Below are 14,029 nucleotides of genomic sequence, written 5' to 3'. Positions count from 1 at the left end.
TCTTCCAAGTACCGACCACCGCCCCACCCCCAGCCAAGCTGTCACTCATTAATTAACGAATACTTCCAGAGCCCCAATGGTCAGGTGCTGGAAACTCTGCCAGATGCTAGGGTTAGAGCGGTCCACAAGTCAGATGTGGTCCCTGCCATTGCTGAGTGGAGAAGACACACGGTCAACAAGTAAACAGTCTTGTTAAACCATCTCCCCTTTGTTAGGGGAGCACAGAGCAAGGAGCTCTAACCTTACTTTGGGAGCCTGAGAACATTGTCATTTAAGCTCAACCTGGAAAGACAGGTGGGAGTTAGCTGGACAAAGATGGGTGGGGTGGAAAATAAAGAGCATTCTAGCTGAGGAAAAGTGTATGTGAAGGCACTGAGGCAGGAGAAATGGGGACTGTTTGAGGCACTGAGAGATCATGTGGCTGGAGAGAAAAATGCAAAGTTAGTAACTAAATATTTCATAAGTATTCTCTCATTATCCATCACAGCCATCTTTGGGATTGATACTAATATCATCTGCATTTTACAGATGAGTAACTGGGGCAAAAAAGAGATTAAGTAACTTCCTTAAGGTTTTACATTTGGCAAATAGTGGAGCTAGACTTCAAACCCAGGCCTTCTGATTGACAGCATCACCTGGCAAGCCCTCCCTTCCCGTCTGCCAACTCCATTTCCGTCCTCCCGTGGCCCATAGAGCTGTTGTTTTTAAAGCTAAGGCCTGATCATCTTATGCTTGTTCAGAAATCTTTGTGACTCTCAGTGTCTTCAGAATAAACTCTCAAGTTCTTAGTGGGAATTTCAAAGCCTGTAGTAATCTGGCCCCGCTTTATTTCTCTGCCTCCCGCCGCTGGGTGCCCCTCTGTGTAATGACCACGTGGGTAGTCAGCTGCGTCCCCTAGCGCACGCATGTTCCCGCCCCTGTCTTTGTTGTGCCAGCAGCACGGGCTTCCCCGTTCCCCCTTTCTTGCCTCTTCAGGTCGTTTGCACCGCCCCGGGACCCTACATTTTCCCAAGTTCCCCAAAGTGTTCCCCCTGCCCCCCTTAATTCGCAGGATTGAACTATATACTCTCTTTTCCGTGCATAGTTAATGAGGAGGCGGGGCGGTAGAAAGTGTGTGAACTTTGGAGTCAGAAAGACTGTCTGCTCTCAGGTCTCCCCCTTGCAGGCTGAGTGTACCAGGCCAAGTTTCTCCATCTCTCTAAGCTTCCAATTCCTCATTTATAAAATGGGTATAATACTTACCTCGCAGGATTGGTGGATAAAGTAATTAGCCCAGTATCTAACATAGTAATCACTCAACAAATAACTGTTGTTATCATTGTTATTATAATTATGGAACTCACTATCAAGTGCCATGCAAGGAGAATTACATAAAGGGGTACTTTCTTGGGCCCCTTGGAATAAATATTATCCTTTCATTATATTCTCGAATATCATTCAGAATCGTAATTGTATATGGTAGTAATAACAAAACATTCTTGAATATTAAATTAGCCTGGTTTGGGGGCACCTGGGTGGCTCAGTCGTTAAGCGTCTGCCTTCAGCTCAGGTCATGATCCCGGGGTCCTGGGATCGAGTCCCGCATCGGCCTCCCTGCTCGGTGGGAAGCCTGCTTCTCCCTCTCCCACTCCCCCTGTTTGTGTTCCCTCTCTCGCTGTGTCCCTCTGTCAAATAAATAAATAAAATCTTAAAAAAAAATAAATTAGCTTGGTTTCTTTTTTTTTTTTCTCTAGCCATGATAGAAGGAAATAAACAGATGAACATGGTTGGCCTCTTTCGACGGATAATTTCTAAAGAAGGAATCCCAGGACTTTACAGAGGCATCACTCCAAACTTCATGAAGGTGCTCCCCGCTGTGGGCATCAGTTATGTGGTTTATGAAAATATGAAGCAAACTTTAGGAGTATCCCAGAAATGATGTTCAGTTTTTTGCTTTAGCATGATTATTGAAATTTTCAACAATCTCCGGAGTGACCTTTTTCTCCTAGAATTACAAGCCTGTGGCAAAAGAAGTCCTATATTTCTCACAAAAAAAGGAAGAGCATATCAATGATTACTTCAAACATTTGGGCTCAATTTTATATATACAGAAATGTCAAAAATCATAGTTTTGATAAGCTCATACAATTTTGAAAAGGCCGCAAAAATTGTATTTTATCTTTTCTTATTAGTACCTTTCTACACATCTATGCCCTGAGTCCTAAATCTGAAAAAATGTATTGCTCGAATTAAATATGTTTTGTGTGGTAATTATAAATCATTAATCTTTATTTTGGTTGGTTCAAGTTTACGCCAGTTCCTTAATACTTAAATGTCTTTTTCTACAAAAGAAAATGATCAGAAAAACTTGAAACTTGAGTTGTTTAAGTATTTTGAATGTCTTTATAGACTTGTTAAAATTTCCTTGTAGAACCATTAATGGAAAATCATTGCATGAAAACATATCTTACAGCAGCCAAGTAAGTATATGGCTTCTACCCTTATCTTTCTTGAAGCTGAATGAGAATGAACTTAAGTGGCAGAATTCCAGGGCATGCAAATACTCTAGTCCATTTGTATTTTTGTATAAGGAGGAGTGATGAAATAATATTTGTTTCAGTGGGCCTTTTTCCATTTTCCTTGCACTGTTATTTGGCTCCTGGAATGGCACACCGATTGTCAGTATATTACTGTTAAATTATCAACACAAGGCAACTTATTTGAAAGCTTCTATTTATTCTGTGCTTGGTGCTTTGAAAAGCACCAAGAAACAAAACCCTCTTACTTATATCAGCTTCTTCAAAGCATCTCTCTTGTCTTTGTCCTTTGTTTCCTACTTGGATCAGATTCTGTTTTAATCAGGAAAGCTTCTAGGGAGCAATCTTGGTAATCTGACATTTCTTAATTACATGAAGTAGGTTGATCATGGGTGAATGACATTTTCATTTCCCCCACATTGTTGAATTTGTTTGAACCTGCAGTTCTCAATTTGGACAGCACAAACCTAGGAGATTAGTGCATTTTAATAGCAGTATGTATTAATATTATGTATTAGATACCTACGTTTAAATGAAGGGCCTAAGTCATAAACATATACATTCATATTCTCCCTTGCCCCAAGTTTTAGGAACATGTTACAATACAGAAAATTTATAATATTGTTGGCATATTTTTTATTTTACTAAAACATTTTTGTAGTCAACCATCTTGTTTTGATTTGTGTGATTAGGACTTAGACAGATATTTATTAGTTGAAGTTGTTCTGTGGCTTTTTAATTTCATTCCTAAACTCACATTTGATTTCTAGTGATTTCTGTTATAAATTGCCAACATTTTAGTGAAAATCCAGTGATGTAATAGGCACTTACTTTATTTGAACCTACCTCTTATATTTTCTGAACTAAAGAGAAATGTTGGAGTTGTGTTTGTGAAACATTATTCTAAAATATAGTTTTTAATACATTAGTTATGCCTGATAAATGTCTTGGTATTTTTATAATACCTGTGATAAACATAGGACTCTATTTTTTTCTTCAGGGTTGTTTATACTTTTGAGTAATCCAGAAATGACAATATTAAGGTACATGATTAGCTTTTTCTTTTCTTACTCATAAGAATTATGGGATGAATGACTGAGTTTCAAGCTACTGAGAAGCAGTCACTGTTCATTATGAATTTAAATTGTTTGCTCTTTAACATTATAAGGTATGAATGTGATTTATCCACGCATCTTGTATCTTTTGAAAAAATCATCTTGTGTCTTTCAAAAACAGCCCAGAGTTGAAGATGTTTATTTCCAGTATTACTGCATATGTACTTTCCATTTATATTTAAAAAGCTATATATTTGTTTTAAAAATGACTTGTTTCCTCATTTGAAAAAAAATAGGCCACACACACACACAAGAAAACCCCCCCCCAAAAAACTGTATCATATAGCTTCTATCCTTGGCAGCAGTTTGAATAATCATTTTCACATCTGACTCCTGAACAGCGACAGCAGTTGTCTCTGTCATACATTTTGGCATAAGATAATGTTTTTCCTGATGTCCAAATTCCACATTTACTAGTTAGGTTTACACCCCCGGGGGTTCACAGTGTCAGGGAGAATTCAAATCCAGGGATTTCTTGACACAACTTGGTGGAGTATCGGTTCGTCTGGAAGCTGTGGGAAGCAAAGCTAAGTAAGTTTATTGGTAAGTGATTGGACAATTTTTTTTTTTTTTTACAATGCAGATTACAATTAAATACAAAATCTGGTTTAAAAAAATAAAAATAATAAAAGTAAGACTGCAAAGAAATTTCTGCGTTCCAACTCAAATGCCAGCCCAATGCCAGGAAGAAACATAATCACCATGCTGTCCGGGGCCCTTTGTTAGCAATATGCTGCTGGGTTTATTTCTCAGTCTTGTATCCACACCAAGAGAATAATCTTCATGCAAACAGGGATCGTATACTATGCTATTTTGTTCTTTGAGCTGTACATCAGGGCACGTGTATAAAAGTGTGGCGTGGTTTCCCTCTCCCCGGATAGGAATGTTATCAGCCCTTTTGTTATCGTGGAATCTGTTGTGGTGGTTGAGATGTGCACCACAGGAGGATGGGTATTTGTGGAGAGGAGCAAGCAGCAACCCTCCTGTCCCTGCTTTGCCGTATCCCCTTGTTGGGAGAAGCATGGAGTGGGCTGAGCTCGTTTAGACTGCTGTCGGGAAGAGTGTGCCCTGCCATGTTCCACCTGCTTTCTCCCTCCCGTGCAGGACAGAGCTGAGCTGAAGTCCAAGCTGCCCCAGCCTGGACCCACTGCTGCCCTCCGGCCCCAGTGTGATTGAAGATGCCCGTTCACAGTCCTGTGGCTGGTGTTGGACATGGTTTTTTGTTCTTTGTGAGTTTTGTTTTTTGTGTTTTTTTTTATTTTTATTTTTTTACCAAATGTGCATGTTCCCTGGTTGTCAGTGGGCCCCCTGGCCATATACTCAGCTGCTCAGCCACAGCCACTGCAACCCTGTTTGCTGTGAAAACAGAAGTACCCATTTATTCCATAAGAACATATGTGCTCATTTTTCATTTCGGTATTTATTAAACACCTACTTGGGGGCGCCTGGGTGGCTCCGTTGGTTCAGCGACTGCCTTCGGCTCAGGTCATGATCCTGGAGTCCCGGGATCGAGTCCCGCATCGGGCTCCCTGCTCGGCAGGGAGTCTGCTTCTCCCTCTGGCCCTCCCTCCTCTCATGTGCTCTCTCTCATTCTCTCTCTCTCAAATAAATAAATAAAATCTTTAAAAAAAAAATAAAAAAAAATAAACACCTACTTGGTGTCAGACACATTTAGGGACTGAGGACAGCATTGAACAAAAGACACAGTACCTTTCCTCATGGAGATTCCCTAGAGGGAAGAGACAGACAAGACACACAATGAGTAAAATACGTGATACTGTAAATGGCGGTAAGTGCAGAAGGCAGTGCTGGGAAGGTGCTATTTGAGTAAAGACCCAAAGGAGGTACGGGAATGGGCCATACTAATGTCTGGAGAGGGCATTTCAGGCAGAGGAGGTGCAGGTACAGGCCCCGTGTTTGGCTGGAGAGGAGGGGGGCCGGCAAGGGCGGGGAGGGTGTGAGCAGTGCAACGGCAGGAAGCGTTATCAGCTAGCCTTCCTCCGTTTCTCAGTCTCCAGGACTCCAGGACAAGGTAAATGTCTCTCCTCTGGGCGTGGGGCTTTCTTCTTGGAAATGTTGGAAGACACCTGCCGTTTCTGGTAACCTTCACGTCCATCCGCACAGTTGTCCCCACCACAGTCCCAGCACACTGGCCCCTTCCCCAGATAACATGTCTGCTGGCTGCTGTATATCTCTCCCTCTCCAGGGAGAATTTTACTTTTTTTTTTTTTTTTGAGAATTTGAATTAAAAAAAAACTAGAGACCTTAAAATCTTTCTAGATATTTTCCTGAGAATAACAGAGAACCTCAATCTCAGCAAACCAGCAAGGCTATAATTCTCTTCACATCCTTCTCTGACCACCCTATATCTGCCCAGGGTTGGTTGGTTTGTTTATAATTTATACAAGTTGTACAATATTGGAAACAGTCCTTTTATTTATTTTTTGTTGGTTGATACTGTCCTGTTTTGAATTCACTTCCACAAACTCAAGGTAACAGTAACAAAGGAGTGATCTGTATTTTGTTACTCCTGAAAGAGGAGCTGATCTGGCCAGGGATTTTAAAACCATTCTAAAGTACTCTTCAAACTTTAACTTACCACACACCCTCGGTATTCGCTCATCAGCCATGTTTTCCAAGAGTTTATACTCATCTCTTTATACAAGTTCTACAACGCAGTCATGACCATGAGCTCAGGATGAGTTAGCGCAAATTCCAGCCCCTATAATCAGTGTGGGCTGTAGGTATGCATCAGTCATCCCGCATAGGAGGTGCACACGTGAATCTTAGAACACCAACAGGGTTGTGCAAAAAATGTGACATTCCCTAATTTTCTTTGTATCAGCTTAAATCCAGCTGGAAGCTCCTTTACCACTCAGTGTTGTGCCAATGATCTGGGGTCTTGGCACCTCTGGATGCCGGTCATGGTATTCAGCTGTGCCATGCTTGGCATGGGAGTAGGTGGGAATACGTGGGCCATCTGTACTTGGGGTCTGGCCTTTCCATTCTGAAGGGGTGAAAAGCCGAATGTAAATCTCTCTTAACCCTGGGACCCACCAACCTTTATCTCCCTCCCAAACTCTGGGTTTGCCTCTTTTTCTCTTTGCTCTTAGAAGCATTCATCTTTTCCTCCCCCTAGGGACCCTGGCATCCTTTCTGTAGGTAACTTAGATGTTTGCAAAAGACAGAAGAGACTAATTGAAAGTGACTTCTGTTTTCTGCTTTTAAAACTCACTCAGGGAGGGGCGCCTGGGTGGCTCAGTCAGTTGGGCGTCTGACTCTTGGTTTGGCTCAGGTTGTGATCTCAGGGTTGTGATCTCGGGGTTGTGGAATGGAGCCCCGTGTTGCGCTCTGCACTCAGTGCAGTGTCTGCCTGTCTCTCTCCCTCCTCCCTTCTGCTCACATGCAGGCGTGCTCTCTCTTTAATAAATAAAATCTTTAACAAAATTAAAATAAAATCACTCAGGGAAGGAAATGCTAAAGGCTTACCGCCTTGCCTGAAGTGAGATGAAAGGGAACATATAGGGGAATAAAAACAAATTAGTATTTCACTAAGTTATCCTGTTATAGGCTCTCAAGCTGCCTCCTGTCCGTTGGCGCTCTGTCTCAGGAGTAAGCCTCATTGTGCTATGAAGCAGGGGGCTCTGAAACACCACATTGTTTCCCCTACTGAATCTCTAAATCCCTAAAGCTTTATTAATGTACGGCAATGTAGCTGCATAGCTAGGCAGTTCAGTAAACAATGTCTAAATGGAAAAGTCAGCAATGTCATCAAGAGTGAACACTTTCCAAGGGCTTGGGAGGAGGTAGGAAATAGAGGGAAAAATTAGTTGAAATGTGGAAAAGAATAACTTGGAGTCTAGAATTGTTTCTGAATCTTCTGTTTTGGATAATATAGGGAATACGGATGATAAGGGGCAAGTGTAGAATTATAGGTAGTATTAATGAGTCAGGTGCTTGAGAGTTTTACAGTAGAAGAATCTGGAAGAAAACTAAAGGTGAAGAATTTTTAAAGTCTATCCGCTTGTGATCTTTGTTCTTTTGATATTGTTCTCTTTCCACTTTACTATTTGTTAAGATGTTCCTCCTGGAGAGAAATGAGAAAAGCTTCTGTAAGGTAATAAACTATGTTAAGGAGAGGAAGGAGTCAGTAGACAATTGAAAAATTTTGTTGTAGTTTGGAGATTTTGCCTATTTATGCACATTTGACTAATAAAAATGTATGACTATTATTTTAGAGAATTTTGAACAGAGATTATGGGAGACTTTCCTCTCTATGCCAAGTCTTAATAATTCACTTCTTCATATAAGGCATGAGCAGAAAGATTCAGAACATTAAGAGACATACATTGGTCAAAAGGGTTATTCAGCAAAGTTTTTCCTTTTTTTTTTTTTAAGGATTTTACATATTTATTTGAGAGAGAGCAAGCATGAGCAGGGCGAGGGGCAGAGAGAGAAGCAGACTCCTAACTGAGCAGGGAGCCAGATGTGCGGCTCAATCCCAGGACCCCAGTGGAATCATGACCTGAGCCAAAGACAGGCGCTTAACCAACTGAGCCACCCAGGTGCCCCCTATTTTTTTTTTCATGGTACGATCAGGTGGTAACTGCTGGTGAGGTATTCCCTCCCCTTTTCAGAATTCCCCACAGTGGAGTTCCCCTGGGTCAGGAGGCCTGGGCAGAAGACGCATGAGAGGTTGATTCGGTACAACTCTGTGGACGGGCCCTTAGGCTAAGAAGTGAACTGACATCCTTGTTCATAACTGATAATTGCTCATGATGTTATTCAATTATAGATTTGCCTATTTGGAGCACCAAAGACCATAAATATGGTTCTCTAATACAGGCGTTGCAAGTATCAAGCATGCATAATTTCCGAGAGAGAGAGAGAGGGGAGAGAGAAAATAGATTTATGACTTTTGCAGCCCATTTCATGCCTTCCTTTGTTGAACTGTATAAATTATCTCTTTGGAAATAAATAGCACCGGCTTTGGGAACACTAATACAATCAATCTCTTCCTGGATGGATGGATAGTCACATGACAAATGGCCAAGAGCCTCAGCCCAGATGTTGTATTTTCCAAGGATTTCTTGCCAGAGTCTACCCTTTGCTTTACTGACTGCAAACAGAAGACTTACAAAACTCTAGTTTCTATCATCCAATGCAAAATGAAATAGGAAGACTGTTTTTTTGCCTGTTGTGACAATAACACAGGACCAGTAAAATAATGACACCAGGCTTACAACAGCAAGGCTTTGAAGGTGCTGGTCATGGGAATTTTTTCTACAGCAGTCTCGTGACCACCATTTAAAAGGCATAAACTGGGGCGCCTGAGTGGCTCAGTCTGTTGAGCGTCTCTGCCTTCCGCTCCGGTCGTGATCCCGGGGTCCTGGGATCGAGCCCCACATCGGGCTCCCTGCTCAGCATGGAGCCTGCTTCTCCCTCTGCCTCTACCCCTGCTTGTGTTCTCTCTCTCTTCCTGTAAGATAAATAAATAAATAAAATCTTTTAAAAAAGTATAAATTGTTTAAACCCAATTTTTTGTTTAATTTTCAACACCATGGTCTATCTTGTATTAATTTTTCACATAGTCCCAGATAAGATTGTTAAATTTCAGTTGATCCGGATTATGATGATATACAAACTGAGGTAGGGCCAAGTTTACCTCAGCCTGTTGGGTCCAAAGATTATACTCCTGACTCACATAAATTTTAATCCAAATACTATATGCTCCTTCTGAGAGATGTCATTTTTTTTTTTCCCCAGACAACAGAATGGTGCCTCTAATTGGAGGATGGGGATGTCTCTGCATCCTTGTTGACTGCGGCTCTCACAGGGATACTGACAGCTTTGGTTGGCTAAATTAAATGGATGCACATAATTGCCAATCTAGTGTTAGGATGCACTGTCCAGGCTCCCCCCACTGTCCGGAGTCATCCACTGCAGTGCATATTTCCGTTGAGAGCAAAGGCAGGTATTTTCATTGAACCTCCTGGACTTCCAAAGTGAGCCAAGAATTATGTAAATCATGCTGATTACATATGGAATATATGCACAGCAAGTGTCCCCTTATCTATCTGTGGTTTCGCTTTCCGCAGTTCAGTTGCGCGGTCCGCCGCGGTCCTGGAGTAGATGATCCTTTTTCTGACGAATCGTAAGAAGGTCAATAAGTAGTCTAACTCGACGTCGCAATGCCTACGTCATTCACCTCGCTTCATCGCAGCAGTAGGGTTTTTATTCTCTCACATCATCACAAGAAGGGTGAGTATAGTCCAATGAGATATTTTTATGAAGAGACCACATTCACATAACTTTTGTTACAGTATATTGTTATAATTGTCCTATTTTATTATTGGTTATTGTTAATGCCTTATTGTGCCTAATTTATAAATTAAACTTTACCACATGTACGTACATATAGAAAAGAAAAAACAGTATAAATAGGGTTTGGTACGATCCCAGCATCCACTGAGGGTCTTGGAACATAACCCCTGTGGACAAGAGGGATCTGTTGTAATGCAGATTAATGAGGACGTTACGTATTTAATTGCTTGGAAGAAAAAAAGTGAACTAATATTTATAAGAATCACATTTAGACATTGTAACTTCTTAAGCAGGTCTTAGACCCAATTGAGTCTTTGTAAGTAATATTTTTTTACACAGCCTGATTGGTGTATAATTGAGATACAATAAACTGCACATATTTAAAGTGTGTAATTTGATGAGTTTTGACATATGTGTATCCCTATAAACACAATCAAGGTGATGAGCATACCATCAGCCTTAAAAATTTCCTCCTCCACTAGGAAACCACTGATCTTCTTTCCTGCTATCACTATAGATTAGCTTGCATTTTATAAATTTCACATAAATGTCTGGCTTCTTTGACTGCAGACTGCTTCCTCTGTGTTGCTGCATGTACTAATAGTCCCTTCCTTTTTCTTGCTGAGCAGTATTCCATTGTAGGGCTATTCTACAGTTTGTTTATGGACACTGACCTGTTGATGGTTGTTAGAGTGGTTTCCAGCTATTACAAATAAAGCTGCTATGAACATTCATGTACAAGCTTTGTATGGACATATGTTTTTATTTCTCTTGGGTAAATGCCTAGGGGTGGCATGGCTGGATCATCTGGTAGCGTATGTTTAACTTTTTATAAATTGCCAAACTGTTTACCAAAGTTTCCATACTATTTTATATTCCCATCAGTGAGAGTCCTAGTTACTCCACATTCTTTTTTTTTTCTTTAAGATTTTATTCATTTATTTGAGAGAGAGAGAGTGAGAGAGCATGAGCGAGGAGCATGAGGGAGGAGAGGGAGAAGCAGACTCCCTGCTGAGCAGGGAGCAGGACGTTGGGGTGGATCCCAGGACCCTGGGATCATGATCTGAGCCAAAGGCAGACACTTAACCAACTGAGCCCCCCAGGAGCCCCGTTACTCCACATTCTTGACTTGTGGCCAGTCTTTTAAAATTTTAACCATTCTAATAGTAGTGCCGTCTTCTTGTGGTTTTAATTTATATTTCCCTAATGACTAATGATGTTGAGCATTTTCTTTCTTATGTGCTTTTTTTTTTTTGCCACTTGTTTTTTGCCACTATATTTATGGGTGTATACCTAAGTCAAAATTAAGAAACTATGTTTCATTTTTTTGAACTATTTCTTCAGGTCTTTTGACCGTTTTTTTTTAATTGTTTGCTTATTATTGAATAGTGAGAGTTCCTTATATATTCTGCGTAGAAGTCCTTTATCAGATATATATGTTTGCAAGTATTTTCTCCCAGTCTGATGCTTGTCTTTTCATTTTCATAGCTGTGTCTTTGGAGAACAGTTTCTAATTTTGATGTAGTCCAGGTTATCAATTTGTTAAGTTTTAAATTTTGATGTAATCCAATTTATTAATTTGTTCTTTATGAACGATAGTACTGTATCTAAGAAACCTTTGCTTAAAGTCACAAAAATTTTCTACTGTGTTTGCTCCTAGCTTTGTAGTTTAAAGGCCTTTAAATTTAGGTCTGTGATCTGTTTTTGAGTTAATTTTTGTATATGGTGCAAGGTGTGGATTGAAGTTCGTGCTTTTGCAAATGGATATTCAATTGTTCTCATACCATTTGTTGAAAGAACTATTTTTTCTTTACTGAATAGACTTTGTACCTTGTTGAAAATTATTTGTCTATAGATATGTGCTTCTGTTGTTGGACTCTATTCTGTTCTGTTGATCTACTCGTGTATTTTATTTATTTTTTTATTTTTATTTTTTTAAAGATTTTATTTATTTAATTGACAGAGAGAGAGAGAAAGAGACAGTGAGAGAGGGAACACAAGCAGGGGGGAGTGGGAGAGGGAGAAGCAGGCTTCCCGCGGAGCAGGGAGCCCGATGCGGGGCTCCCTCCCAGGATCCTGGGATCATGACCTGAGCCGAAGGCAGATGCTTAACCGACTGAGCCACTCAGGCTCCCCTACCCGTCTATTTTAAATCAGCATGACACTGTCTTTATTACTGTGGCTTTGTAAATCTTGAAATCAAGTACGGTAAATCATCCAACTTTGTTCTTCTTTTTCAAGGTTGATTTGGCTATTTTAGGTCCTTTGCATTACCATATGAATTTTGGAATTAGCTTCTCAATGTCTATAATAAAGCCTGTGGGAAATTTGATTGGGGGTTATATGGAATCTATTAATTTGGGGAGAAATGACATTTTTTTTGACCCATGAAGAAGGTATACCTTTCCATGTATTAATTTTAAAAATTTCTCCTAATAGTGTTTTGTAGTGTGATAGCTTCTCTAGGTGCCCGCAGCTGCAGCTGGTTTGATGCTGTACCCTTTCCTGGCTTCCTTCCCTGTCTCATCTTAACTTCCCCATCCTGCCCAGGAACCCTTACCTCGTGGTCTGCTTTGGAGGGAACCCAAACCGAAACAGTCCACCACCAGTAGATCCGGACACAGCAGCAAACACATTTTATTTCGAGATTATGGAGGAACATAGCAGAAGAAGCATCTAACAGACTGACAAGTAGTTACTTCTAGGGAACAGGACTAGAGTAGGAAGGGGTAGAACAGAGGACTGATGTCTTCAAATAGGTACCTGTCCATGTGCTACTTTATTTATTTTTTGACAGGAAGTAGGATTTATTGGTGGGCATGAATAGGGAGGGAGCAGTGCCGAGGTTCTCATGAGTGCAGAGCCCTCCATTTGTCCAAGGGGCCACGATTAGGGATGTATTTGACCCCATAGCCATCTGGGATGAGCCGCTTCAAATTCGTCTGCATTAAATTTAGTAAAGCCCCACTTCTTGGAGATATGGATCTTCTGGTGGCCCGGGAACTTGAACTTGGCCCTGTGTAGGGCCTCAATCACATGCTTCTTGTTCTGTGGCTTGGTACGGATGGACATGATGACTTGGCCAATGTGGACGCTGGCCACTGTGCCCTGGGGCTTTTCAAAGGCACCCCGCGTACCTGTCTGCAGCCTAGATTGGAGATAGCATGAGGTCAGACCTCAGTGTTCACTGGAAAGGGCTGTCTCCAAGGTCCCTTTGGGCAACCCATACAATCAACAGGCTGCATACACTACCAAGGAGGCTACTGTTTGCAGCCATGGCACACGGGGCCCCCATGGAGAAAGAGCACAGTTGGCTTAATTGGTTGCAGACATGTGCTACTTTAATATAAATTTAAAACAAGCATTTAAAACATAAAGCGAACTAGAATAGTGTGACAAATGGAATCAAAAGAAGAGAGCACAAACATATCTGCATAGCCTGGCCTGGGATCCAGCTCCCAATCCCTTAACTTTATTTGAACATGTCAATCATTTTTGAGTGGCAGCCATAAACTGGGATAAGTTATTGCATGGGTATGAAGAGCTGAAAAATGCTCTCTGTGCAGAAAATTCACAAGTACAACTTTAATCATAATAATGGGGGATAAGTATACTTCGCACCTTGTGTTTTCACCGTGTAGGAAAAGACACACAGAATACATTGGTAATCACTGTGGCAATGGGAGGGGATTTGTTAAGTAAAAACACTCAGTGTACTTCATGAGGCACTACTTGATGAAGGGGTTTTATGTAGGGCGCCACTGTGTAGTTTTCATTTATAGGAAGGAACGTTTTGTGTCTGGGGTTTGGCATATTGTTTGTAGCTGGGGCTGGGTAGTCTCTGGATAGTACACCATGTCCCGAATGGAAGTTATGGCTCCAGGACTCCATTTATAGAAGCGGTTCTTGACAGCCACGAGGCCCTGGCACAAAACTATTTCAAGTAACCAGCCTTGGCCTATATCCTCCACTAGGTGGCGGACTTCTCCCAGTTCTGCCGGCCGCAGGCTCTCTTCGCGCTGCTTTCTCCCTTTGCGTCCACCTGGAAAATCACTGGGCTGCCTGGGCCAGATT

General features: G+C 41.2%; 1 protein-coding gene and 1 non-coding gene across 2 annotated transcripts in view; one reads left to right on the top strand and one right to left on the bottom strand.

Annotated features, from left to right (window-relative positions):
* Positions 1-3,715, top strand: part of SLC25A24 (solute carrier family 25 member 24) — a 52,036-nt gene extending 48,321 nt beyond the window's left edge. The window contains exon 10 of the mRNA XM_006744992.3: positions 1,734-3,715. Within this exon, the coding sequence (XP_006745055.2) occupies positions 1,734-1,918 (185 nt within the window). The 3' untranslated portion in view covers positions 1,919-3,715. The remainder of the gene's footprint in view (positions 1-1,733) is intronic.
* Positions 3,716-13,150: 9,435 nt separating this feature from the next.
* On the bottom strand, positions 13,151-13,284 carry LOC115944770 (small nucleolar RNA SNORA70). The gene has a single exon (XR_004079280.1). It is a non-coding gene; the product is annotated as a small nucleolar RNA SNORA70 (small nucleolar RNA).
* Between the last annotated feature and the right edge of the window lie 745 nt (positions 13,285-14,029).

The sequence above is a fragment of the Leptonychotes weddellii genome, chromosome 4 (assembly GCF_054177405.1).
Source record: "Leptonychotes weddellii isolate Sample4059 chromosome 4, ASM5417740v2, whole genome shotgun sequence".
In the NCBI taxonomy this organism is placed as follows: domain Eukaryota; kingdom Metazoa; phylum Chordata; class Mammalia; order Carnivora; family Phocidae; genus Leptonychotes; species Leptonychotes weddellii.
The sequence above is the reverse complement of the archived record's forward strand: the minus strand, read 5'-3'. Positions and strand labels throughout refer to the sequence as shown.